Source organism: Gekko japonicus, unplaced genomic scaffold (genome assembly GCF_001447785.1).
Source record: "Gekko japonicus isolate JY-2015 unplaced genomic scaffold, Gekko_japonicus_V1.1 scaffold28, whole genome shotgun sequence".
Classification (NCBI taxonomy): domain Eukaryota; kingdom Metazoa; phylum Chordata; class Lepidosauria; order Squamata; family Gekkonidae; genus Gekko; species Gekko japonicus.
The window spans coordinates 270373-298238 of record NW_015177010.1 but is presented as its reverse complement, the minus strand read 5'-3'; the positions used below and the strand labels follow the sequence as shown (position 1 = coordinate 298238).

At 41.4% G+C, this 27866-nt stretch overlaps 2 protein-coding genes across 3 annotated transcripts in view; one reads left to right on the top strand and one right to left on the bottom strand.

Annotated features, from left to right (window-relative positions):
- TIMP3 (TIMP metallopeptidase inhibitor 3) overlaps positions 1 to 11624 on the top strand; it is a 54772-nt gene extending 43148 nt beyond the window's left edge. Inside the window, exons 2-5 of the mRNA XM_015427585.1 lie at positions 2899 to 2981; positions 9505 to 9616; positions 10584 to 10705; positions 11281 to 11624. Coding sequence (XP_015283071.1) covers positions 2899 to 2981; positions 9505 to 9616; positions 10584 to 10705; positions 11281 to 11478 — 515 coding nt within the window. The 3' untranslated portion in view covers positions 11479 to 11624. The remainder of the gene's footprint in view (positions 1 to 2898; positions 2982 to 9504; positions 9617 to 10583; positions 10706 to 11280) is intronic.
- SYN3 (synapsin III) overlaps positions 1 to 27866 on the bottom strand; it is a 290629-nt gene that overhangs the window by 202041 nt on the left and 60722 nt on the right. For both annotated transcript variants that reach the window (XM_015427584.1, XM_015427582.1), the window contains one exon: positions 20833 to 20922. In XM_015427584.1, the coding sequence (XP_015283070.1) occupies positions 20833 to 20922 (90 nt within the window). The remainder of the gene's footprint in view (positions 1 to 20832; positions 20923 to 27866) is intronic.

The following is a 27866-nucleotide window of genomic DNA, read 5'->3' as shown; positions in this document are numbered from 1 at the left end:
CTGAATAGATTGCTTTTTAATTAATATTTGAAATACTAAGAAGCACTCACTATGGCTAATTATGCATGTAGTTGTTTGAATTAATGATATTAACAGCTAACCTCCATTTAAAAAACTAAATAGGGAATACCAAGAAACTTGGTATATGATCCTTGCTTACTTTGTATTTTAGTTTAGAATATCCCTTACCCTTATCCTTTGTAGTGTGTAGAGTTTAAAAGCAATAAAAACATTTTTGAAAATAACAGATTCTCACATTCTTCAGTTTGAAAAGGAGGAGGAAGGATCCAATCCCGAGCTGGTCACACCTTACTTCGGTGACTTTTGAGTATCCCATGAACCCATTGTCTTCTTTGGGAACTATAGTACCCAGGGAAGTACTCTAGGTCTGTAGCGCTCAAAGAGACAGCATGACATATCATGCAGTAAGTACTGATGGAGATGGAATTCATTCATATTATTGCCTTGTTGCTCAACTGCAGATGGAGCAAAACCTGTTGTAAGATTTAAATGAATAGGCACAAATGTTTTCTCACTGAAGATGTCAACTCACTGTGTGACTGCAATAAAAAAGGCAAATGCTGTGCTGAGGATTATTAGGAAGGGGACTGAAAACAAATAAAACAATATCATAATGCCCTGTATAAATCTATGGTGTGGCCTCATTTGGAATACTGTGTACAGTTTTGGATGCTGCACCACACCTTAAAAAATATTCTAGCATTGGAAAAACTGCAGAAAAGAACAACTAAAATGATTAAAGGAATGAAACACTTTCCCTATGAAGAAAAGTTAAAGAGGTTAGGGCTCTTTAAGTTGGAGAAATGATGATTGAGGGGTGACATGATAGAGGTTTTCAAAATTATTTATGGGATAGCGAAGGTAGAGAAAGAAATATTTCTCTCACACAATTCAAGAACTTGTGGACACACAATGAAATTAATGAGCAGTAGGCTTAGAACAGTTAAAAAGAAGTACTTCTTCACCCAAAGAGGAATTAACACGTGGAATTTGCTGCTGCAGGAAGTGGTGGCAGCTATAAGCATAGACAGCTTCAAGAGAGGATTGGATAAAAATATGGAGCAGAGGTCCATGAGTAGCTATTATCCACGAGGTATAGATGGAATACTATGTCTGGGGCAGTGATGCTCTGTATTCTTGGTGCTTGGGGGGCAGCAGTGGGAAAGCTTCTGGAGTTCTGGCCCCACTGGTGGGCCTCCTGATGGCACCTGGTTTTTGGCTACTGTGTGACACTGAGTGTTGGACTGGATGGGCAATTGCCCTGATCCAACATGGCTTCTCTTAAGTTCTTAGTTTTTACCTCCCTTACTCAGAGGAGCTCAGACTGGTATACATGCTTCTCTTCTCCATTTGTTGTTCACAATACCCCTGTGAAGTGTCAGCTAGGCTGAGAGACTGTGACTGACCCAAGGTCACACAGTCAAATCAATGGTTTAAGTGGAGATTTCAATACTTGGTCTAGCACTCTAACAATTATACCTCATAGACCCTTGTGATGGTCCACCCTTGACTGTCTGGGTATTATAGCAAAATCATTCCTGAAGTTGAAAAGAATAAGCCAGTCCTGAGAGGAGACATTAGATCTTTTCCCCTCAGCAAGACTGAATGTCACAAGGCAGAAGGCTATCCAGTTGAGAGCTGGCACTAATTTTTCAGGCTTTGTATGTTGCCTGTAGAAAGTACAAAAGAGATATTTTGTGAAATTGAGTGGCATATGGGCCTTACATAAGCCCTAGGCAGTGAGGTGAAGACTCCCTTTCTTAAATAAACTTCAGCATTATTTCATTATTCTGGAAAAGGTTACAGGCCTGCATTCCAGCCAAAGCAAATTTTGACTCCGTTCCCGGCTCCCTTTGGGTAAACATTTTGGTTTTTTAAAAATTAAAATCTGGGTCATTACAATTTAGTAAGCAATTGATAGGACAGTCTTGAGACAACTGTGGCATGAAGGGAGAAATGATCAAAGAACTTTCTTGCCTTTAATGAAAGTTGCATTGAAGGTCTCTCATTTTATCCCCATGCATTTATGGGGTTTTACCTTCATTTTCAAAAGCAAATTAAAATTCAGGATGTACAACTTCTCCCCCCCCCCCCGACATTTTCACTGGTTTTACAGAAGGTTGTTGTGAGAATAAAAATGGAGGGGGGCACATTCACATATACTAATCTGAGCACCTTGGAGGGAAGATGAGGAAAATGTGATTGATGGGAATTTTGAAATTTACCTCATAATCTAACCTCAGTTGAAATTGGATGGTATTTGTAATTAAAAGAAACCTTCAGTAAAAATGCTAATCCATAGATTACTTCAGGGTGGTGGCCTACAGCATGAGTACTGGCTCAGTATCTTGTTTTTTATATAAAGAAGGTTTTCTTTCCCTTCTCCAGCAGTAAAAAGATTTCCCACTCTCTGATCAGCAGGGTGAGTCTGCCTCTCACTGGACTGTGAGTAGAACTCGTAAAAGTGTGTTTGGCAGGCAAGGCCTGTTGACAGAGGAATCAAGGAAACCTGCTGACTCAAGTCATTCATGGCATGTTGGGTGAGCCAATCTGAGTATATCCCCTTACTGACAGTATGGTATAGTCACACAGTGAAGTGGAAAGTTTCCTGAGGGCTTTTCTGTGTTTCCAGGATAAGCCAAGCAATCTCTGCAAAAAACTATTCATGTGAATTGATAAGTAGTATATGTATAGCAAAAATGCAAGTATGCATTAGACAGCACTACTCTACCTCCTGTCCTTGTAGTTTATACCATTCCTCTGGTGGTTTTGTTGAAATATATTGCCTATGATGCCAAATCTGATTGTACTAAAGGCTGGAGATGGTATTAATCCATTGTCAATTGTTACTCACAGATCCTTCTTCCTTTATTACAGTTATCCGAGCCAAAGTAGTGGGCAAGAAGCTTATGAAGGATGGACCTTTTGGAACAATGCGATATACTGTCAAACAAATGAAGGTGCGTACAAAGATATCTACCCATGCAGAATGAACAGTGCAGTCCATAAGAGAGTTACATCCTTCTAAATCCATTGAAGTCAATTGGCTTAGAAGGGTGTAATTCTACTTAGGATTGTACTGATAGACAGCAAAGGGTTTCAGTAAAAATGTTAGAATTTGCATCTTGGTCTTCCCATACTCTTCCTACTATGATTGTTCCCTCTAATTTTCACCCTACTGAGCAGAACAGTTCACATTCTGAGCAGAATATGAGCTTTCATTAATCACTGCTCACTTCAGATACTTCTTCAGATAGCAGTGACTCACAGAAGTTCATCCCCTGCCACAGATTTTGCTAGTCTTTAAGGTGCTATGGAACTCTCTCTTTTAGACTGCTACACAGACTAACACAACTACCAATCTTGCCTATGAGTAGAATATAACTGCTGTAATCTTAAAATGGGCAATGGGCAATGCAAGACCCTGCATGGCTGCTGCTGTGTGTGTGTGGGGGTGTTTCCTGTGTGAATGAGTGACTGCTCACATGCACAGCTTAGAGGGAACATGATGACTATGTGTCAATGAAAATGCACCTAATTAGAAGCTATTTCAAAATGTGAACGGTCTTTCTTTCTCCATGCGACTGTGTGCTTATGTACACAATTGCATGGAAGAACATGGCTACTTGTATGTGAGAACCAATGCTTATGATCTCCTTTAAGTCTGTAATCAATTTGACAAATGTTTGAGTGGTACAGGGGATGGGTGGATAGGTCTAGTTGTATTATTGGTAGAAGCAAAGTAACAACAGGTGTGGTACCCATGGATGTAAAAGAGTGAGAGAAAACCAAATTGCTCTTTTCTAGTAATGTTAAATATAGGGCAGTTGTTCTCTTTCTGCGCAAAACAAACACTTGCATGAACATTCAAAGAAATAACTTCTAAGCTACTCCAAACGCTACAGGACAGAATTTCAGTTGCCATAGAACTGACTGTTGGTAGTCACCCATGCCTTCATCCAGGGTTGCTACTGTAACAGCCTTGGTTTGAGATACTGTTTTACACTATGGTCATGCTGTACTTTTGGTACCAACTCACATGACTAGTGAAACTCAATCCTATGAGAATTCCAATATGCCTCTAGGTCATAAGTCATCCTGTTCTTGCTCATTTTCAAGATTTCTGCATGTTAAGACTCTCCTTTTGGTGCCATGCTATGATTGCAATCAAAATTGGGACCCCCACGGGACCCCATTCAAAGAACACTCAGCTTCATGTCAAGTTACACCCTTATTCTTGGGCAATTTTAGCCTGGTTATATTTGAGCTGCTGACTTTGCAGAGGGAAGAGTTGTTTCCTCCCCTTCCAAGGCTCCCTTCTGGGCTTTTCCATCTGATGAGCAAATTTCACTTAAGCCTGTTGCTTTGGACATTCTTTTGGGAACTGACCTCTTGTTATGTAATCTTAAAAAAATCAGCTCTGGTTTATTTTTCTTGGCTGGTTAATATCTTTGTAAGGGAAAAAGAAAGAAAGAAAGAACAAAGAAAGGATTTTTGGCAGTGATTACAGAAATCCGAAACATATTAGACAAAGTAAAGGTTTAGAAAAACAGCCACTTGCCTGCTCCTAATAACAATAATTCTCTTTATAAGGCATCATCCAGCTAAGCATAAAAGCTACAAGACAGCTGAGCCTGTTTCATAAGCCAGACATAGCTGCCAAAGCCAGTCTTGACACACCTCCTTCCCTGGAGGGGAATTTTTGCTTGAAATCTCACAAGTTACTTCTGTTCTTTAGTTGTGTAGCTGCATTCATTTTTATGAGAAAAAATCAGGGTTGCATCCACACTTCATCAGACATTGCACTATAGCAGTGATTTACAACTGGATACAGCAGTGATTCACAACTGTGTGGACAAGATAATCCAGGAGGAGAATGATTGTTATAGTGCAATACCCAGTGTTGTATGGATGCAGCTCAGGTTATTTGCTGAGTACTCAGTTTATGACACCCAGTGGCTAATGACTGGGTCTGAGAAGACTACATTTATGTGATGAAGGCCAAGTGCTAAGAGTGTTTGAAGGGCCAAGCTAGATGTTACAGCATCACAAGCCATATGTTAGCACGGGAGTCATGCCAAATTCCTATACAGGAGGAGAGAGGCAATAATCAAAAGGACAGCATAGAAAAATGGATGGAGACTTTATTTCTCTCTTGTCCACACTCCACCTTTCCCCTCCATGAAACTTCTGCTCTTTTCTTCCAGTGCGGGGTTACTTTCAGTCTTGGAGGCCCACTGGGAGAAGAACAGTTAGAGGGGGAGAGCACAGGCAGGGGAAGGCCCTCATTTTACCTGTCCATGCTGCAGTTTCTATTTTTTCCCTATCAACACTTTATAGGAATTAAAGAGTCCCAAGTCTGACATACGTGGCTGGTGCCATCACAGTTTAGCATGATGTGCAGCTAGGGGTGTGAATTTGTTGGCCACGCTTCTGTGCCTTGAAGAGCAGCCAGACATGTAGACAATAATCATTCATAACATTTACATAGAGCTTTCAAAGGTTCCCCATACATTATCTTTCTATAGCCTTTACAAGGCAGGGACTGTTACTCCCCCTACTGCTGACTGGGGGCATGAGAAAGAGGCTTGCCTAAGAGTAATTAGTGAATTGGTGGCAGAGGTGAGATTTGAAGTGATCCATAGCACAGTCGTAGTCACATGGCTATACTGATTAAGCAAGTGGAACTTTTTGTGGCTACTTTCCATTTCAGGCCTTCTGATTAATGTTGACTTATCATTCTGCTTGTTGAAGGCACCGGAGCAAGGTTAGATAATGGTGGCCAGTCCTACATGCTATGCTTTTGGACTGTTGAGTAGATTCCCTGTTTTCCTCCACTCAGTGGATCATGTTCAGTGTCGGGTTTTGTGAGGCTGTCCCAGAATTCTTCTTTGCTGAGACTTTAGAGCACAAGACATAGTACTCCAGAAATAATTACCACCTTAGGAAGACAAAGAGGGCTCTACTTTGTCTCATGTGTGGATGGTAGATCTGTAATAAGATATTTTGACATTGTTTTGCTACACGGGAAATATTTAAAAACTCATAGAAGCTTGTTGGCTTACTCAACTGTTCTAGGCTTTTCATACCTAGTCTTGCTGTGATCAAGGATGATCAAATATGACAGCAGTTGCATGGTTACTGAAGAAAATTTTTCTCTTGTGGTTAAGGTTCTGCATGGCTGTCTCCTTCTCTTGTGAGCTCTCTAGATCACAAAATAAACAGCAAAAACTCTCTGAGGCTGTTGGCACTGGCACCAGTACAGTGAAGCAGGCTCTGATCAAATCCAAATTAGATCTGCACTGATTACCCATCTGTCTCTGGGCACAATTAAAAGTGCTGGTTCTTACCTTTAAGGCCTTAAATGGCTCAGGGCCAGGGTACCTGAAGGACCATCCCCTCCCATACTATCCAGCCCACCAGTTAAGATTTGCCTCTCAAGTCCTGTCCTGTGTCCCCACCTTCAGAGATGAGGCAGGTGACAACTAGAGACAGGGCATTTTCTGTGGTGGCAGCACCTCACCTCTGTAGCACTCCCCCCCCCCCGAGGCTCCCTGGATACCAACTGTATTTTCTTTTAGGCATCAGGCCAAAACATGTATTTTTACCCAGGCTTTTAAGTGGTTTTTTTTTAATCTTACCAGCTTTTCAATGTTCTGCTTCTGTTTTATGGATAGTTTTTAAGCTGTTTATGTCCAAAGGCTTGTTTTTAATGGCTTTATAAAAAATCTTACTATGTGTTTAAACTGAAGCTGCCTCGAGCAGGAATCTGAAAAGGCAGCATAGACATATCCTAAATACAATGGTGATGGGGGATAGTTTGCTCCCCATGCTTCAGTTTGTTTGGACTCTATACAATTCAGGTCCAGATTTCATGCAAGCTTGAGCTAGATCCAGGGTAGCTCCCTGCTAGTCCTCTTTTCCAAATTTACCTTGAGGTGACTATACATACGTTTATATCAAAGGGCTTCTTTGTCAGTATATTATCAATTCACAGTGGAAGGGAAAATATGTGAATGAAATGAAGAAACTGAAAGTTGAGGCAAACTGCACATGCACTGCATTCTGGGAAATAGTTAGAAAATTGAAAAGGAAGCAAAGGAGTATTCTTACTGCATTGCACTGTCAAAACATCCATATAACACTTCAAAATTCAAGAAGAAATTAGGTGAAGAAAAAGCTCAGAAACACCTGTTCTTCATTCCAGCTCTCCTTAAATATATTTCCCAGGTTCCGTTGCTTGCCACCCATAAGAACATAAGCTCTACTGGGTCATGATACCACTAATGCATGTAGTCCAGCATCCTGTTTCACTCACTGCCCAACCAGTTGCCCTGGAGGGCAACCAACAGGGCACAGAGGCCAAGATCTTTCCCTGATGCTGGCTGTCTGCCTCTGAATGTGGAGGTTCACTTTAGTCACCATGGCTACATTCCTCTGTTGTCTCACCAGTGTTCCTAGGGTGTCTCTTCCGTTCTTCCCTGCCCCACCCAACATTACCCTGCTGTTAGTATCTTTCATCCTCACTTCCAACCCTTGAGTAATTCTTTTCCTACCACTGGATCACTTTCTGTCTTCCCCACCTCGGTGTTTAATGCTTTACTGTACTTTATTACATACAAATGAATGGCAGCCATTCAAATGAACACATGGAACTGCTATAGACTGAGTCAGCCCATTGGTCTGTCATGGTCAGTATTGACTATTCCTGCTGGCAGCAGGATCCCAGATGGTAATTTCATATCAACAGCCGCCTGATCCTTTTAATTGGAGATGCCAGGGATTGAACCTGAAAACATCTGCATGCAAAGCAGATGCTTTACCACTGAGCCACAGCCCTACCCCCTTATTCACTTACATAAAAGAGCGTAAAACAGTATGCTCAGGAATACCATTAGGGCTGAACTATACATTACATTGTCCTCATGTCCCCCACTGTGTCCATCCTTGTCCTGTCAACTGAATATTCAGTGGGAGGTCTATGCTGAGAATTCCCAGGCATATTGAGCACCTCTTCCTGTGTGCTGTGGTCCTGGTCCAAGTTGGTCTTCCATGCCCCTGTGAATCAAGTTCTGAGCACAGAACTCTCAGGTCACAACTGGCTGACAGAACTGGGATGGGGGAGTAATATGTAATGTATAGTTTGTCCCTTAAGAGTGTTCCTATTTCCTGGGTGCTGTTTCTTGAGAAGCTGGCTTATGCAAATAGATTCCCTTTTGTAATTAACATTATTTTATAAAGTAAGTTGTCAGAAAGTTCCAGAAAGTTGTCAGTTACTCATATATATGATGACTATTTTTTTGACTATTTATTAAAAATTGTCTTACTCCAAAAGTTCATGCTCTGTCATTTCCAATATGGTGTCATTCTGTAATCCTTGTTATTGCCTGGGAATCTAAAGGCAGCCTATTCTGGGCCCTTTCCAAAAGAGCTTTACACAACAACGCAGCCACTATTACTACTGCTGACACTGTCAACATGTCTAATAAATTAGAACGACAAACCGCACATGCAGCTGACAGTACCTTTTTTCCATGTGCACATCATCCTCAGACCGAGGTGGGAGACTGGAAACTCAATAGCCATACAGGGGAAAGGCAGTTGAAATTCATGGGATTTGGGGGGGGGCATTCCTCTGTGGCATCAGTTTTGAGGTCATCATGAAGCAAGACGAACCACATGATTTACATGTGGATTTTTCTTGCACATTCCCACCTAATCCCCAAGAATGGGAGATTGCTTATAGGAATGCTGACTTAACAGGAACTGGTGCAGCTCTAGCAGGCGCAGCCGGGCAATGCTCATTAATACCCTGTCATTAGATTCCCCCAAATACAGGATGATGGTGAGAGAGGGATTCTGAGTGCAGTAATACTGCATTTTTAGGTGCTCTTTTCTATCAAAAGGAACAATCCACATGCTGTACAGGAAAAGCTCCCACAGGATTGTGTCCAAAGTTACTGAAAGCTGCAGGTTATTCTGCAATTTTTTAAAAAAGAACAATGATTGAGGATTTCTGTTCAGCAGATGTCCCATACTTCACAAGGTCTGCAAAAAAAGGGGGTTATGGAAAAGTAGCCCTGAACCAGACACCATGTCTATAGGATAAAGTTAAACCATTATGACTGTGAACTGCACCCCAACCGAACCCCGAGAACTGTGACCCTGGCTGGAAATATGTGATTTGAGCAAGCAAAAGAGCTTAAATAATGGGAGACAAGCCAGTAATTTTGTGCACTAATATTAGTGGTCTGCTCAGTACGCACACATGCTTAATGCTGTACAAAGCGCTAGCTGCTAAATTCCTGAGCCATTGTTGACTATAAGATAGCTCTATAGAAATGAAGGATTATCACCCAAGGATAAGCTGTTTTAAAACTGCAATCTAAGATACTTAAAAAAGAAATTCCAGTTCTAAGTAAAGAGCAATCCCTTGTTCCTGCATGACATTGTATTGAGAGCGCCTTCTTGCTTTCTTTAAAGATGTACAGAGGTTTTGAAAAGATGCCGCATGTTCAGTACATCTACACAGAGGCCTCTGAAAGTCTTTGTGGGGTCAAGCTTGAAGTCAACAAATACCAGTACATGATTACAGGTAAAGTAGCAGAAGAGTTTCTCTGGCACAGCTTGCTTGCAGACTGTCGTTGTTTGAACTGTATTTTGGAGAGGGGCGGTAGCTCTGTGCACAAAACTGTCCACAAAACTGCTGTGTTGAAAATATGAAGCTGTCTTATATCAAGTTGGCCCATTGGGTTATCCAGCACAGGTCTGTCTGGTTGCTGAGCTCTCTCAGGAGAGAAAGGTCCCTCCCAACAACTGTTGCTCCAAAAAAAATCTGAACTGGAGATAGCAGGGATTGAGCCTAGGACCTTCTATATGTAAAGCATGTGCTTTCCAACCGAGCTGAGGCTTCTCCCCAAAGGGAGGAGGGTCTCTCTGCTATCTCCACTGTACCAATTTGGGATAAGAGAACTGTCTGTCAGTAAAAGGCAGCCGTGGAAAGAAATCATATGCAAATTCAGAAGATGAATTCAGAAATCTCATTCAGCCTTTGGAGAGACTTAAATAATCTGGTATGCTAAATATCAATTGGCCTAATTAAATCCTGCAACACATTCCCCTTGTAAATGCAGCATTCACAACTGGGAAAATACAGTTTTGCATGTAAATTGAAAAAGAAAATTGGCACAACATAAGTCCTGTGCCACAACTTGCTTTATTGCAGAGAAAGCCATGGTGCTCCCATTCACTTGCCACATAGGAGGACCTTCCAGATGGGGTTCCCAACCTCCAGGTGGTGGCTGGAGATCTCCTGTGATTACAGCTGATCTCTAGGCACCTGGAGAAAATGGCTGCTGTGGCATTATACCTCATTTGAAGTCCTAACCTTCCCCTAACCCTGCTTTCCTCAGGCTCCACCCCCCAAATCTTCATGTATTTCCCAACCCAGAGCTTGCAACCCTACTTCCAGAGCTTCCATGCCACGGAAGAGCCAGCATAGGGCATATTAGCTGGTTCAGGAGCCTAATAAATGGAGTGGCTAATTTGCAATGTTTTCCTAGGTCGAGTCTATGATGGAAAGGTTTACACTGGGTTGTGCAACTTAAATGAGAAGTGGGATCAACTGACCCTAGCCCAACGCAAAGGACTGAACCATCGTTATAACCAAGGCTGCGGTTGCAAGGTATGGTGCTATCTCCAGAAAATGTTCCTAGATTTGACAGCAGCTTGTTAGGGATGTCCTGAGGGGGTGGTCAGGAAAGAGAACGCCCTAGAATTCCATCCAGACATTGTTAGATCCATGCTGTCATTGTATGACAGCAATTTGCAACTGGATTGTCTTGTCCACACATGATAATATAGTTGTGAATTATTGTAGTGAAATGATAGAACACTGTCCAATGATGTGTGCAGACTGGGAAAACAGAGCACAACAGCACTACAAAGACTAGGAATCCATTCAGATGACATTGCCTTTCCTATTAGGCTTAATGTTGCCTGGTTTAATTGAGCATGGAATTGGACTCGCTAGTTTTAAAAATGCGGGAAATATGCTTTCCAAATGATTTTTCTGCAGAATTATGAGTGCTAGGATCACTATTCTGAAGTAGCCAAGCCTGTTAGTTTTTAGAAGAAAGGGTAGAAGTGGTACATATTTCTCATGGTCTAGACAAAACGAGAGTGCATTAAAGCCTCAAAATGATTTTTAAAAAAATAATTTGAGCTAGCTCCTCACTTGTGTCATTTCTGTAACTGCAGATTAAGCCGTGCTACTACCTTCCCTGTTTTGTGACCTCCAAGAATGAGTGCCTGTGGACGGACATGCTCTCCAACTTCGGCCTTTCAGGGTCCCAGTCAAAGTATTTTGCCTGCATCCAGCAGAAGGAAGGTTATTGCAGCTGGTACAGAGCGTGGGCACCTCCTGATAAGACCATCATCAATGCTACAGACCCCTGAACACCCAACCCTCTTTCTTGTTTCTTCTCTCCTATGTGGCTGAGCGTTCTTTGGACACTAACTTGTATCAGATCATGACGAAAACGATGATATTAGTGCCTGTTTCTTGCGAATTTTAGCACTTCAACCTTTTTTTTTAAAAAAAAAACAACCTTTGCTGTCTTAATTGATTATTTGTTGTTTTAAATCACTTTTTTTAAAAAAGAATTGCTATCACTGGTTCTTTTCAGAAGGTGTTTATCTGGGAATTTGTGTTTACAACACCAGATAAATAAGGGAGTGTTTGCTCTCAGTTATATATCATTATCTATATAGCAATACAATCTATATTTTTGTAGGAAAACAAAAATCTCAAAAATTTCCCAGCTGGGTTTTGAATCATAATTCCAGCCCCTCTCTTCTGGCTTCCTAGACTGCTTCTTCATGCGTTCAGCATGTAGACAAAATGAAACCAGTTAGGATTAGGATTAAAAATATGAAAACAAGCCACATGCCTGAGGGAGGACAAGAAAGTTATGATGTTTGTACTGGATGGAGCAGTGGGAGAATCCAGTTGTCATGTACATTAGAAGCACCATATCAAAATGCCTGCCATGTGCCAAATGTGTGTTCCATGGTAGCTCTGGATTTGCACAGAGCATAAACAATAGCTTTTTAAAAAAAAAACAGCTCCAATTAATGGAGGTAATCTCTCTTCTAGTTGCAAACAAGAAGATTTGTTGAGAACCAAATCAACTCTATACTTTTTGCGTTTTGGTCTGGCTGCAGAGTTGCCTTTTCGACATCTAGGAAAAACTCAAATAAATGTAAACTTATTAATACAAAATAAAAGAATCACACAGATATCTGGATATGGGGACAAGGAGAGTGCCAGAGAAAGGGGATAAAAGATGGCAGTTAGGGCTAAGAAATTAGCTACCAAAATAGTGTTTTACTGAACTCAAATGTATATAGAAGTGAAGACATAAGCTATTTTTGACAGGACGTGGAACTGTTTCATGCTATAAGCAATGAAAGGTTTGATTCTGTTGCTTAAAAGGAGCGATCATACATTCCAAGTCACTGCTTATTATTTTATTCTTGTTTAATTCTCAAAGCTGTTGGAATGTCAGTGTTTCTACACTAGTGATAATAATCTGTGTTTATTTACCACACTATGCGCTTCCCTTCCTCCAACTGTACTTTCAGTCACACAACTGTTTTTGAGATTGAAGGATCACCATGCCAATGATATTTCCCCTGTCAATATTCATGTGATAAAATGGGTCTTACGAAAAGGTCCCAAGATGGCAGGCTAACCAAACATACTGCAAAACATTCAGTTTCTTGGACTTTTCAGGGAATGGTAAAATATTAGTTTTATCACACAGGGGTGGGGCACTGGTGGTTTTTCACATTATTACATTGTCAGGTGACTACTGGGAGGGGGAGAATTACCCACTGGTAATTTCCCCTCAGAAATGGTTTGTATCGGAACGCACAGTGAAATCAACAGAAACTGCACAGACAAGATGGGGAGAGACTATATAAACTTGGTTCCACATACTCAGACAGATGTGTTTCCTAAAGCTCTAGGTCTGAACGAGCTAAAGGATAATTTCTGGGGGATGATGTGATGTTTTCCTTCCAACATAGTTAAGCCGATCTGTGGTCAGAGACTCTGTATGACTTCTGGCAAGATGGATTTGGAGCTGGCTGCCCCATCTTCTCTGTAGACTGAATGATTTGTTTGTTTTATAATGGAAAAATATAATTTAAAAATCTCTTAATAAAAAATAAAACATATTTTACACTTTAATGTTGTCAAGCAGTAGGGTTACTGATGAGATGGGTGACTATATATTTTACTAAGGTTGTGGTGCGGGATGCAGGGCTGACACTTAGTACAAGTTTTGTTTTCTTTTTATTGGTGTCGCTGTTTATCTTACATTGAATATATATATTCTTCACTTCATTCCATGTAAGAAAACGGAGCTGTCATAAACTGAAAATTGCCTTCTGATAAACACAAGTATGAATGTAGTTGTTACCCCCCCCCCTCGAAATCAGCTACTCAGTCCTTGTGGCCAAGGTAGTTTTACAAGTGCCCTGGAAGAACCACTCCTGGAAGAGATTGCTGAGCTGGGGTTCACAACTGCAATCCTACCCCTTTTGTCTTGTGCATTTAATCCCGGTAAATGTCAGTGGTAGTCTACTGGCAGGAGGAGATCATGTAGTACAACTGCCCCTGGCTGTACCGAATTTAGACTGGAGGTAGGGGTCACGTGTCCATGAAAAAAATCTCTGCACATAGAAAATCAGCAGGTCAGAGAGAATAATATAATGGCGTACAGTTTTCTACATGCAGAAAATATAGTAGATAGTTCTTTCATGTGATCTCCAATGTGGAGTAATACAGTCCTGTTTTATCATATGGCTTTGTATAGACTAGCCCTCATACCAAGACTGCACTCAGAATTGGGCCAACAACAAATGCTTCCAGCAATCATTCTAGCAGTGAAACAAGGCCCTAGACCATTGTGTGGTGACAAGGCATCCCAAGAAGAAAGTGAGAGTGAGTTTTGTCAAGTGTACCTAAGTTTTATGGTTATATGATTGAAGTTTTGTACTGATTTCCAGAAGGAAGATGCTCATTGTTTGGAAACCGTCATTATTAAGAAAGGCTTACCAGAACTTTCATAGTGCCTTTGGTGATAGAAGGGATCTTGAACTAATGTTTTAAAAGAGCCAGAGGAACTAAATTTACAATTTATAGTTGCAGCCGACTTATGGTGACCCCATAGGGTTTTCAAGGCAAGAGATGTTCAGAGGTGGTTTGCCATTGCCTGCATCTGCGTAGTAACCCTTGACCTCCTTGGTGATCTCCCAATCAACTACTAACCAAGGCCAACCCTGCTTAGCACCTGAGATCTGATGAGATTGGTTTATCCTGGGCCATCCAGGTCAGGGCACGGCTTACTCCTAAGAAAACTGAAATGACTGGGATTCGTCTTAGGATGCTTCCACTTTAACATAAGCCTTGACAGAACTTCATAAAGATAAGGCTACCTAAGTGTTCACGGACAGTGGAAATCTGCACAGCTGGTGGTGGTTAACAGGGTCCTTCTCTTGGCTGCATGGCCAAGGCCAGCGGTCCATATTAAGGAGTATCTTTCCATCATAGAATTTTTTTTTTTAAAAAAAACTTCTGTGCAGGCATGCCACAAAGTGCATGAATTCAAGTCTGCAGCTGTATTGTATACAATATCCCTTAACATTAACTCTTAACAACTAAGCAGTTTTAAAAACCTGATTGTCAGGTAGACAAATCTGGAGATCTTATGCTTTAATAAGACTGCCAGACATCTACCTGTCTATTCAGATTGGTCTAGTCCACCTAAAATTACACTGGGACTTGAATTTTTTTTAAAAAAACTGTCTTCACCAACACTTTTCACTTTTGAAGTGGATGTTTTCCATTTAAGTGCGGCCAGTTATATAAAATGGTGGTGGGAGGGGACCCCCTTGCTTAGCACCTGCAACAGCGGTGATTATAAAGCCCTGACTATCCGCTTGTGGAGTCCCATTGCTGAAGAGAAAACTTGCCTTGGTTCATTCCTTGGAAAGCAAGAAGAGGAAGCAGCCTCTCATTGACAGAGATTTTAATTTGTATTTCCACTGATTGACAGCTCTGTGGGTTTTTATTATTTTCATTGACTGTAGAAGTTTAAGACCATAGCTGACACACTATGGTACTGATAATGCAGAAATCTTATGACTTGCTACAAAAATAAGTGTTGCTGTACAGGCTATTGTATATCTTTGGGCTTTGCGGCAGCAAATCAAAATTAGACCGCCAATCCAACAAAGTGATTTCTTTTTGCATGTGGATTTTCATTTTGCACAGCAGAAGGCAAAACTTATTTTGGAATATGCAGCACAGCTAAATGGGCAAAGGCAGAGGAGCAAGCACAACCCTCCACCCTACTGAATGAGGAAGCTGAGACAGAAAGCATTTTCTTTTATGGAAAGGCAAAAGGAGGGAGAAGAGTGAAGGTGGGAAGAACCCAGCAAAAAATACAACTCTTTTGGGAGATCTCCAAATTCCTCAGTACTATGATTAAGTACATACAACTTAAAAAATTAAGATATTGTGTATATTTTAGTTTTTTAAAAAGTTGTAAAGTGCTTTACAGCCTTTTGTTATTTACTCCCACAATGACCTTGGCCATCATTCCCATTTTATAGGTTGCCTTGACAAATGTGTAACTGCAACCCAGGTAAGCCTGACCCAAGTGCAACCCTCTCTCCACTGTACTCGCTTTCAGCACTAAGGCTGCTAAGTTTAGCTTAGCATTTGTCATTTAGCCATCCCTGTTCAAGTCAGTTGTCACCTTTCCATTGATTCCAAATTTGTGCTAATCAACAGTGTTTCAAAGGAAACCAGTGCTATGCCTCTTCCTTCAGAAGCCAGCCCCAATGAACTCAATGGAGTTTAGTTTCAGAAAAGGGTGCATAGGATTGCAGCCTTAATCTGCTTTTCCTTCTGCATTACCATCCTGACAATTCTGGACATTTATGAGTGATCTGGGAGAAAAATCCTCCACAGAAAGAACGTACTTTTTTGCTAAATTTTGTAGCACTGTTTACAGTTTTCCTCCTTGCTTGTTATTTATAAATTTTATATCCATTGAATGTATATTGTCTTTTAAGGTCATAATGTTCACTTTTTATAGTGTTCTTTTATTCTAAAACAATAAAGTGTTTTATTTCTATCATATTTTTTGTGCTTTAGTTTATTTGCTGGCCATTTTTTGGTTGAAAACAGAACAGTGAACTAGAGGGCTCTTGTTATGTTCTTGCAAGGCAACCTTACCCATCTTTACTAAGAAGTAAACCATAAATGAAGGTATTTAGGATGGCATCTCAATTATTATTATTATTATTATTTATTTGATTTTTATCCCGCCCTCTCGCCGAAGCGGCTCAGGGCGGCTTACAACAATAAAACCAACAAAACAATACCTCTAAAGCAATCTATACAATGCTCAATCCTATGAATTTCTAGTTATCAGTAAACCCCCTTGAGAGTCATTTGCAGCATGAGTTACAATACATTTAAGTCATTAATCTGGGCAGAACCTATAATGTGAAAGACTGCATCATAGGTTATGCCTCTAAAATATCAGTGAGGTGGGGGGATATTTGCATATTGCAATTAGCCATTGCAAGCTCCTCTTTATCGTGTAAATGTTGGGAGTAGAATCCAGTATTCTTTGATCATTTCTGCACCCTTTTCCGATCACTATAATACATATAATTTAATTTGGTTTGGGGGTTTTTTTGGGGAAAAGATGATAATGTTCACAAAGAACTGACCAAGTACAAATACAACCAAAACCGCATTCCGTTAATTCAAGTTCATTTTGCAGCTGTGTAAACACTTCTTCATCCAGTAGTCAAACTATAGTGGTTACGGTGAGGGGAATTGCTTTTTCCAAAGGTTACTTTTTAAAGCTATAGCCATTGATTCCTCTTATTCTCTTTTGAGAGAAGGATTTCTCTTTCACTTCTCTTTGATTTCTCTTTGAATAGAAATCAATGTACCCTTTGGTAATTTCACCACAGGATGGTGCTCTAGCAGGAGCACAGGAAGGTTTGAGAAGACACTGCCTATCTCCGAGCAGCTACAGAGCAAAATTCTGAACATTTGCAGACACACCCTCCCTTCCTGCCTCCCATCAAACCTCTCTTTGATCAGTTTGGAATAATTAAGAACAGCTCCTGAACTCGTGTGAAAATTTTCAGGCACCATTTATGGGAGCAAAGAGTTTTGTTCATGTACTATAATTTATTCTACAGAACTGGAAAGATGGCATGAGGCATAAGCATAGAAAGCATTCCTTGGCTGATGGATATACATGAATTGAGCTTCTTGACAAATTGACTTGTACCAAAGTGGCAGTCAATTGTTCTTTCCTACAGCTGTTCTGATACAAGAAAAAGAAAGTTCTGGGGAAACCTATGAACAAAGGCAAGGAGTGCAGGAATTGGCTCAGAAAGATGTTCAGGGATGGACAAAGCAGACAGTCACTTTAAACTCTCCAGTATTGTTATAACCTAACAGAGATTCCTGTTCTGCTCATCCTAACTGCTCACAAATTTATAGTAAGAGATGACCTTTTAAAAATATCCCATCCTATATTCCTGATATAGTACCATTTCTTACCTCTGCAATTTCATAATGGATCCTTTGTGAGTTTAGTGTCTCTAGCTTGCACAGCATCCTTTCTATACACTCCTGAACCTCCTGAACTTGCACCTGTCAAAATGACTGCTGACATGAACTTGACTTCTCAAAGCATGAACTGGTCAAAATTCATCACAAACTTTAGTTCGTGAGCTGGTTCATGCCCATCCCCAGCCAGGATATTGAGACACAAATGGAGGTATTGCCTCAATATCTTGGCTGCAGTGACTAACCATGACTCATGTGGACTCATGTGGAAGCTTTCCCAAGGATACCTGCATGATGCTACCGTTCATTTTTGTTGTTCAGTTGCACCATTGAGTCCGACTCTTCGCGACCCCATGGACCAGATCACGCCAGGCCTTCCTGTCTTCCGCCGTCCTCTGAAGTTTGCTCAATTTCATGTTCGTTGCATCTATGACACTGTCTAACCATCTCATCCTTTGCCGTCCCCATCTTCTTTGACCTTCAATCTTTCCCGGCATCAGGGTCTTCTCCAGTGAGTGCTCCCTTCTCATTTGGTGGCCAAAGTATTTGAGCTTCAGTTTCATTATCTGGCCTTCCAGGGAACAGTCAGGGTTGATTTCTTTTAGGATTGACTGATTTGATCTTCTTGCAGTCCAAGGGACTCTCAAGAGTCTTCTCCAGTACCATAGTTCAAAAGAATCTATTATTCAGCGCTCGGCCTTCCTTATAGTCCAACTCTCGCAGCCATACATGACTACTGGGAATACCATTCATATTCTGCCTCAAAACTCATGTTTTCAAAATTAATCTTTGACCTCCACCAAAAACAAACAAGCACAAGCAATTGGAATGAACGCGCATTCTTCCCTTGCTTATCCCCACCTTCACCTCCCTCCCTGCCCTTTGTTGTCTTCCTTATGTCAAATTTTATATTTTAAGCTTCTCATGAATGGGATCTGCCTGTCTTGATCTCTGTAAATGATCATGCACATAGATGGCACAATGGGGCCATGGCTCGGTGGTAGAGCATCTGCATTGTATACAGAAGGTTCCAGCTTTTTCAGACCTCTACTTTTTAAAATATATTTCAGCGTTTATTACATTTTAGTGTTTTAGTTTTTCCTATGGTAATGTTATGAAATATTAACAAATTGCTGCCATGAGTCAGTGTTATACAAACTCTGTTTTAATGATGCTGACGATCATGCAGACCATGAGACTTTCAAGTTACACTAGGAAAAGAAAGATTAGGGAAGAAGATAGTGACTTTGTAGATAAATATAAAAGGAAGCTTTCCAAAACCAACCTTGGACTGGGAGAGGGAGTGAGAAAAAGACTGGAATTTATAGCCAACTGCTTCAGGCTACCCTAGAGTAGAACTGCCAGATTCATACCAAAGGCATAAATGCTCCAGGGTGGTGGAATAGGGTGCAGCCATTGCAGTGTCTAGTCTTCACCCACTCTTCTTCTACATGCTGTAGGAAAATAAGGGAATCCTCCTACTACAGCAGGCCAGCAGAAGAGGATCCATAATGGGACCCACCCTGGAGTTATAGTAGCTGCTTCTGAATTTTTAGAAGTATAGGCTCCTTTGGAGTGAACGCCCAGCTATCCCACTCCTGTAGCCATCAATTCTGTATTATGGCAACAAAACCCTGAGTGTAATAAGTGATTTGTGATGCGTTTAGAGGGTGCTAAACTGGAAATGGCAGGACACTGATGCATGAGTAGAGGTGAACATTTGCTGTGGCTGCTGCATTGCTCGTCTATGGGTCTTTGGAACAGATGTTGAAATTATTTATCAGTATTTATGGTGGCAATGAACATACAGTATAGCTTTAAGCAAGCCAAGAAACACACTCTCACAAAGGAAAGTCAATCCAGAATTATAACAGTCTCCCAATCGCACACTAATGAAATCATGATGTTCCTCTTTCTGAATCCCAGAGACATCTTCTGATTACAGATTGCTGGATACTGCTAATCCGCTTAAATCATGTCCAGAAGATCATCATCTCCACCTTCATTTGCCATTAGTTAAATTTCCATGGACTTTTCTTTGGGAGCAAGGAACAAGTCCTTTACTTGAGACCCAGGAGACTTTCTGTAGACAACACTGACCTTAAAGACCAATAAGATTTCCAGGCCTTTTGAGAGTCAAAGACCTCGCCAGGCAATGCTCCCTCTAAGCTGTGGAGTGTCTTGTTAGCAAAAATTTTACTTTGTGAGCCACTGGCATGAAAGTTGTGAGCGAGCGATTTGGCTACTTCATAAATTAGTTTGCTCTGGAGCCATCCTTCCTGAGCTAAGACAAAAATGTGTGAGCTGGAAGCTAAAAAGCTTTGAGCTAGCTCACATTAACTCATCTTAGAGGGAACACTGTCTCCAGGGTATAAACTTTCAAGAGTCAAAGCGCCCTTTATCAGAATCTGGAAATTTTGTCACTCTATAAGGTAATACTGGCGAGATCTTGTCCATGGGGTCGCGAAGAGTCGGACTCAACTGTGCAACTGAACAACAACAACAACAGTAATACTGGACTTGAATCTTGCTGTTTGACTCCTACCCAACTGAATATTAATCTTGACAGATCAGTGTTCTGACTCAGTATAAGGCAGCTTCTTGTGCTCAGTATATAGGTAGATATTACATTTCTTCTCTGCAGTGCATAAGGATGCTAGCACTGCTGTACTGAATTCTGTGTTTTCTTGTTTTTTATTTACTTTTTAATTCAGGTATTTGTATGCATAATAGAAGGTAATATGGACTGGTACATTAGCAGCTACCATGAGAAGTACATGAATGAGACAGAAGATGCCGTTCAGGACAACAGGTCTTAACATATAAAATTGATCAAATGAATCAGCAGAATCAGAGGAGTATGTTCTAATGGGCACATATGTGGAAAAGCATGATTACACACCTGTCTTTGCAGACTTGAAGACACAGAAATTTACATCAGGACAGTTTCATCTGAACAAATCCCCTTTTGTAAGACACATGAGCCTTTTTCAACAGCACAAATATTAATTTCATGTACCTACATTTTCCCATGTGCTCTCCCAAGAGCTAAACAAAAACAGGAAAGAAATTTTCCTGTACCTTACAGAATCACAGTCCCTTCCTCTATAGCATACCAAAAAAGTAAAGATACTCACCATCTGCTTATGGCTTGGAAAGAATGATTGCTCCACAAGAGGGAATTTCTCAGGACCCAGAGAGTTGAAAATTTTAATTAGTTGAGAGAACTAGAAAGAAAGAAAGAAACAGAGAATGTCTGTAACTTTACAAGCACACAAAATAACCATACATACAATACAACTGCTCCCATCCTACTCTGGGTTTTCAAATTCTGAGCCACAAACTACCCCTTATGTGCTGAGCAGGGAGAATTCCAGTAGATGCAGCTTCACCCCACTGCTGTAGTGATGAAGAAACTGCAGTTGATGAATATCGCCTTGTCATGCACTGGAGAGGGTGAGGAACTGAAAACAAAATTTCCGTAACTTTCCCCTCACTGGATTATGGTAAAATACATAGTCACAGCATATAATTTAGACCCTCATTTTCAGTGTTGGACTCTACACAAAGAGATCAACAAAAACAACAATAACCCTGAAACAGAGCTTTACTTTCTACTGAATCACCTGTTGAAACAACCTACAACTTCTGAATGTTAAATAACAAGATAAAGGGACAGAATTCCCAAGCCATTTGGAGCATGATCATCAAAAGGTTAGTCTCTTAGAGATATGACTTTTATAAACATATAACACCAGTTTCTTCTGACTCTCGTGAGATCAAGGAATGGAATGGGGGTGGGGGGGATACACCAAAAAGCCAAGGGGGTTATCTCAATCCAGTTTTATTAGGTTTGCCAGGTGTTACCTGGCAGCCGGCAAGGGTGGGGGGGGACCCTTTATTCTTTTGGGGATCTTCTACCACATGTGTGAAGTGATGTCATAATGTCTCCAATGTCAGGGGGAACACTCTAGTTTTGGGGTAAAACTCTATGGTTTGTAGTTGATTTTAACATAGTGTTTTGTCCAAAAACTAGAGCGTCGCTGCACAGTGTCAGCAATGTGGTGATGTCACTTCTGGGTGATGTTGTCACAGTGCCTTTCGGGACAGTTGGGGGGGTCTGGCAACCTTAAATTCTATTGGAGGGAAGCTTTGAAATTTACAATGCAAATGAGATATGTAAAATCTAGCCTTCATCTCAAGGGCTGGCATCAGCAAGCAGCTAAATTTATTTTCCATTCTGGTAAGGTTGTCAGTGTACACTTTGCTGTTTCCCATCTGGAAACCATTAGGGATGGGAGTAGGGGATGCTGCTGACCCCTGGGACTTTTCAGTTTAGAAAAGCAATGACTAAGGGGATAGATAAAAGTTTATAAAATTATAGATAGAGGTTTCTAAAATTATGCACCAGGTGGAGACAGTGGACACAGAAACCTTTTTCTCCCTCTCCCAAAATACTAGAGCCAGGGGTCGTATCGTAGAAAAAGAGCTAGGGGAACACATTAGCATTACTCATTAGCATATGCCACACACCCTGACATCACCGGAAGTGTGTCATAAGGCCACACCCCCTGACATAACCAGAACCTCCCGAGCCCCAGGCAGGCAGGGGTGGGGAGAGGCGGGGAGGATGCAACTTACCCTCCCGCTTCTCCTGCCTCCTCCTGGCTGAATGAGGGCCGGAAGCGGGGCAGCCGGAAGCAGGGGCGGGGCTTCATTGTTTGCCCCGCCTCCCCGCACCTCATCCAGGGGAACGGCGATTCCCCGTGATCCCCCCGAATCGACCTCTGACTAGAGCTTGGGGTATCCAATGAAATTGTGGGCAGTAGATTCTGGATGGACAAAAGGGAATACTTCTTCACACAGAGAGTGATTAAAATATGAAATCTGCTGCCACATGATGCAATTATGGCCCCAATCATAGATAGCTTTAATTGGGTTTAGACATGTTCACAAGAATAAGTTTATCAACAGCACTAGCGATGGTGACAAAAGAAAACATCCATATTCAGATGCAGTAGACCTCAGAATGCCAGTGCTAGGAAGGCCTTGGCCTCTATGTCCTGTTGTTGGCCCTTGCCACAGTATAAGACAGGATTACAGACTAGAAAGACCACTAGCCTGATACAGCAGGGCTCCTTAAGTTCTTATGGTGTTGCAGACTCAGTCGAATACTACCTCTCACCAGCTTAATGATTCTCCACACTGAAAGATTATGTACAACAAATTCTCTTAAAAGACTTTGCTGGTTTTCAATTTCATCTGACTCCTGGGTCCTAGAAACAGGCCATTCTATCTATCTCCTTCCCCGCCATGTAATCTATATAATGGCACCTCTGCAACCATTCCTGCCTCTGCCAGCAGAGATTCCATGGTGGTGCCTACAATGTGTTGGAGTCAATTGGGCTCTGTGCATTGTACAGGCCCTTCCTTCACAAAAGTCCCAACTATCACAATGACAAGGAAACAGCCAGCATTTTAGAATTTCACTCTGAATTTGTTATTTGTATACATTTTTTAGGTGTCAACACTTGCCTGGAGCCAGAAGCAGCATGAGCATGGATTTAAATAAATAAGACAAGTTTAATTCTTTGTCCTACTGGAAAATTGGCATGTTCAATCACTATGCCACAAATATATTTTAAAATGATACACAGGGCTGTATGCCTTTCAGATGTCATCATGTGTCTAACAAAATCATCCTTTCAGGGGGGGAATGGATGAGACTAACAAAAATAATCCTCTGTATCTGTGATTACTGTTGGTAACACAGGTTGTTGGCACAACAATAAGTGATAGGTCAAGATGGGTAGCCGTGTTAGTCTGTCTGTAGTAGTACAAAAGAGCAAGAGTCCAGTAGCACCTTAAAGACTACAAAAACATTATGGCAGAGTATGAGCTTTTGTGAGTCACTACTCACTTCTTCATATACAACAATAAAAGAATAGCATGTATCTCTTAACTGCTTGTGCTAACTTCCAGTGTCCCAAAAAAGGAAAATAAAACTACTTTGACTTGCACACTAAGCAAACATAAATTAGAGGTTCATGGGGTTCAGGAAAATAAGGATTTATTCATCCTGTACCCACTGTAGCACTATATTTAATAGTAAAGCTTCTTGTCCCCCTCATCATAAAAATAAAATCAGATATGCTGACCCAGCCCTCAGTAAAATAAGGGGAAGGACATCAGTGGCCATTCATGGGAGCTCACAGTTCATATGTGTGGGGAGAAGAGGGAAGGGGAAAAGGGTGGGCTCATGTTGCTCCTACATGACATTATGTCAGTGCTTCTCCTAGCTACATGTATGAAGCAAGGCACAGAAATGATGACATCGCCATGAACATTCCACTGCAGCATGGTAGTTAGGGAAGTGATTTAGAGTTCAAGTATATGACACGTGGTTTTCCTACTTCGTTTCCTCTCATTAAACATATGTGTAACAGGTTGGCCTCTGTGCACAGTACAGTGAGGACACCCACAGACAAGGAAGTGGTCTTTATATACTTGGGGGAATCCCCAGCTATGCAGAAAGTCATTACTTTGCATATTATCTTTCAGAAGCCACTCCCCTAAAACCCTAGCATGAAGCAAAAGTAACTCCCCTAAAAACCTAGCCTAAATTTCCTTCAATAGGGAAGCCATGTTGACAGCAGCTGAGTGTCAGTTAAAGGAAACAAGGGAAGAAGAAACCAGCCTGTGTGGCACACCTTTTCCAAATTGTTCCCCCCTTCCCACAAGTCCTCCTGGGACACCATTATCACAAAGTCTACTAGATAAAGTAGCTAGCTGTGAATGCCATGTCAATAACACACACAGCAAAAGAAGGCCTCACGGAAATAAGTTGGAATGTCTACATAATCGAGGGAATGCCAAGGTATGCAGAGAAGTATGGCTTTATTAATCAAAAAGAAAAAAAAATCCAAAATGACCTGATGAAAACTGCATATGGTCAAAGAAGGATGCATGATCATCCCTGGCGGGGAATACAGAATCTGTAACAGAGAGCAGAAATCTGTTTCAGAAAGAATGGGGAGGGGAAATTAAGCCCGGAGAGTTTGTAGCACCTGGAAGAGGAGACTGAAGGGGGTGAATCAAGATTTCCAAATTGTTCCTGCTCCCATGATTCTTTATTAGACTTTTATTGAACATTATTGAATGTTTTAACTGACTTTTTAAAACTGTCCCTAGAGAGTCAGAGCAGGGATCCACATTTAGTACCCCAGTCCAGCTCCACTACGGTGCAGTGCTGTCTCTTCCCCTCTCTGTACCCCAGCTACTACTCCTTTACAGAATGTGGATGCATTATATATAAGCACCTTAGTATAATCATATGCTGCAAAATATGCACATTGTCCTGTTCACACAAATGGTTGCCACATGTAAGGAGACATAATGACTGAAAACTCCTTACGTAGCCTACGTATCTGCAGCAGAGTAATATTAATTCCCAAGGTTTTGTTGTCTTAATTCCTAAATGGTTTACCATAGCAAAAATCTGTATTCCCTGCCAGGGATGATCTCAGCGATGTAAGTCACAGCTGAAATGAATAACAGACTCACATCCAATTAAATAAAGCCAAATATTATTGCCAAATCTCAATCTAAACTCTTTGATTTTATTCAAGAAGAAGGAGTTGGATTTATACCTGGCCCTTCACTTGGAGTCTCAGAGTGGCTTACAATCTCCTTCCTTTCCTCTCCCCACAATGGACACCCTGTGAGGTAGGTGGGGCTGAGAGAGCTCTGAGAGGACTGCTCCTTTCAGAATAGCTCTCAGAGAACTGTGACTGTCCCAAGGTCACCCAGCAGCTGTACGTGGAGGAGTGGGGAATCAATCCCGGTTCTCCAGATTAGAGTCCGCCACTCCTAACCACTATACCAAACTGGCTCAAGGAAGAAAGACAAGTCTTATTAGCAAGTTCCCTTGAACTCCCTTGGACTTTTAGTACCTGGGCAGTCCAATTCCATGAATCAGTCAACTCTGTGTTGGGGGGGGGGGCGGACAGAGCAGTTCCATGGTAGAGCATGTTCTACCAAAGTCCCAGGTTCAGTGGTACAGCATTATCAGTGAATGCAGAAGGCCCCAGGCTGAGTCGCTGTCATCTCCAATTAAAAGAATCGGGTAGGAGATGATGGGAAAGACCTCTGCCTGAGACCCTAGAATGCTGCTACCAGCCTGAGTAGGCAATACTGACCTTGATAGATCAGTGGTCTGACTCAGTATAATGCAGCCCACAGTGTACAATTTGCCAGTGCCTCCAGTTAAAGGATCTCAAACAGCAGGAGTTAGAAAACATTTCAGTACCCTGCTGCCAGATAGAGAACAATATTGAGCTAAATGGACCAATGGCCTGATTTGGGGTATAAAACATATAATCAAGTTAAGATGCCAGATTGCAAACATTAGCATGTACCACTTTCTGTATTTGCAAGTAAAATGGGTACTTCTTTTTATGCCCCTTTGTCCTGAAATTGCAATATCAGCATGAAGCAGGGATAAGTGGGTTTAATTTCATCTTAGTTTCTGAAAGGAGACTCAAGGAGAGTCAAGTTGTTAATCCAAAATCAGATAAATCCCATCTTTACAATGTCTCAAAGCCCCATTGCATAAAGCCTTACAGTAGAAAATATATGCTTAAACAGAAAGGTTTTATTTGCCTTCTAACGAAGTCCATGGCCAGGCTTTGCATGCTTCCCTAGGAAGAACATTCCGCAACTGGAGCAAAAGAGAAGGCTCATGCCATGATCTAGCATGCTTTTATTGCTTTATTATTCTAACTCACTGTGAACGTGTTATGTTGGATAAACTAGTCATAAATCTTGGGATAAATAAATAAATACATCCAGAGTCCAGTTTCCCTTGCAAATATTAATGAAAAAAAATGTTCCCAAGCAGCATGTCCACCCTAAGTATGCTGGAATTAGTCTGGGCAGGGCTTTCCAGGCACCATAATTTGTGCCTGGAAGTGAACAACGCAACATATGCAGTGTTCCTCTGTGTTAAGATGGGAAATGGATTGTGGTGCTAGGCAGTTACCACATGATCAGATCTGTGAATCTCCAGACAAATCATAAAGGACTGGTGATTGCCCTTTTCATATCCCTGCCATTCTTTGTCCACTGCAGTCTTTTGTAGCTAAAAAGATAATGTATTTGAGCATCTTAACCAGTCACCCAGTGGAAATAATTTATTTAACATATTTCTACCCCTCTTTTCCCCCAAGGCAATTTACACAATTGTGCCTACAAAGTATTATACACATTAAAATCATGCAAATAAATTCAGTATCCAAAAATCAACAGATGGTCAATACACATACACACAGACACACAGCAGCCATCAGTAGCCCAAACATCAACAAAACACCATCTGAAATAGAATTTTCTTGTACCTTTTTCTAAAGACTGCTAGGGAAAGTACTCTCCTTGCCTTGTGGGTGGAGCAACAGTTGAGAAATTGCATGGGCTGAGGAAGATCATCACATACATCTACGGAACTGAACCAGCTAATTTAAGGAATGCAGTTGGCACAAGGGCTAATTACTGAGTTGAATATTGGACTTCTATTCATAATAAAATCTAGACTGCAACATCTCCCACTCTCATTCTAGGGCCGTGGCCACACTGGCAGCTTGGCGCGATATAGTGCGGCCTCTAATTGAACTGGCTGAAAATGTTGCGGGGCATATCAGCCACACAACACACCCTGCTGCAGATTACCCATGGAGACATCCTGTGGTAAAGCATCCACATTATTGCAGAACCTCAGCCATAGAGCGCATGGCCAAAAACCTCAACATTCATACACACAAATAAGTGCCCATGCACATGCTCATGCACTCATGTGCATGCGTGCACATGCATATGTAGGCAATTAAAAAAACCCTCCCTAGTGGCAGAATGGATCTGCAGGTACAGACTGCCAGATCTGTTCTGTGCATGCTCCCCTGCGTTCAGACATCCGGCCATGCACAATGACTGTGCGGGGGACCAAAAACACCACTTGTGATGTGGTGCCTTTTTAACCCGGCTCCAAGTTGTCCTATGATGGAATAAGTATGGCTGGGGAACACCTGACAGATGTGGCTGTCTGACTGTGCCCATTTGATCCAGAGGGGAGGAGTTGCTGTGTCAGGCCAAACTGCCTGTGTGAGCATGGCCTAGGTTA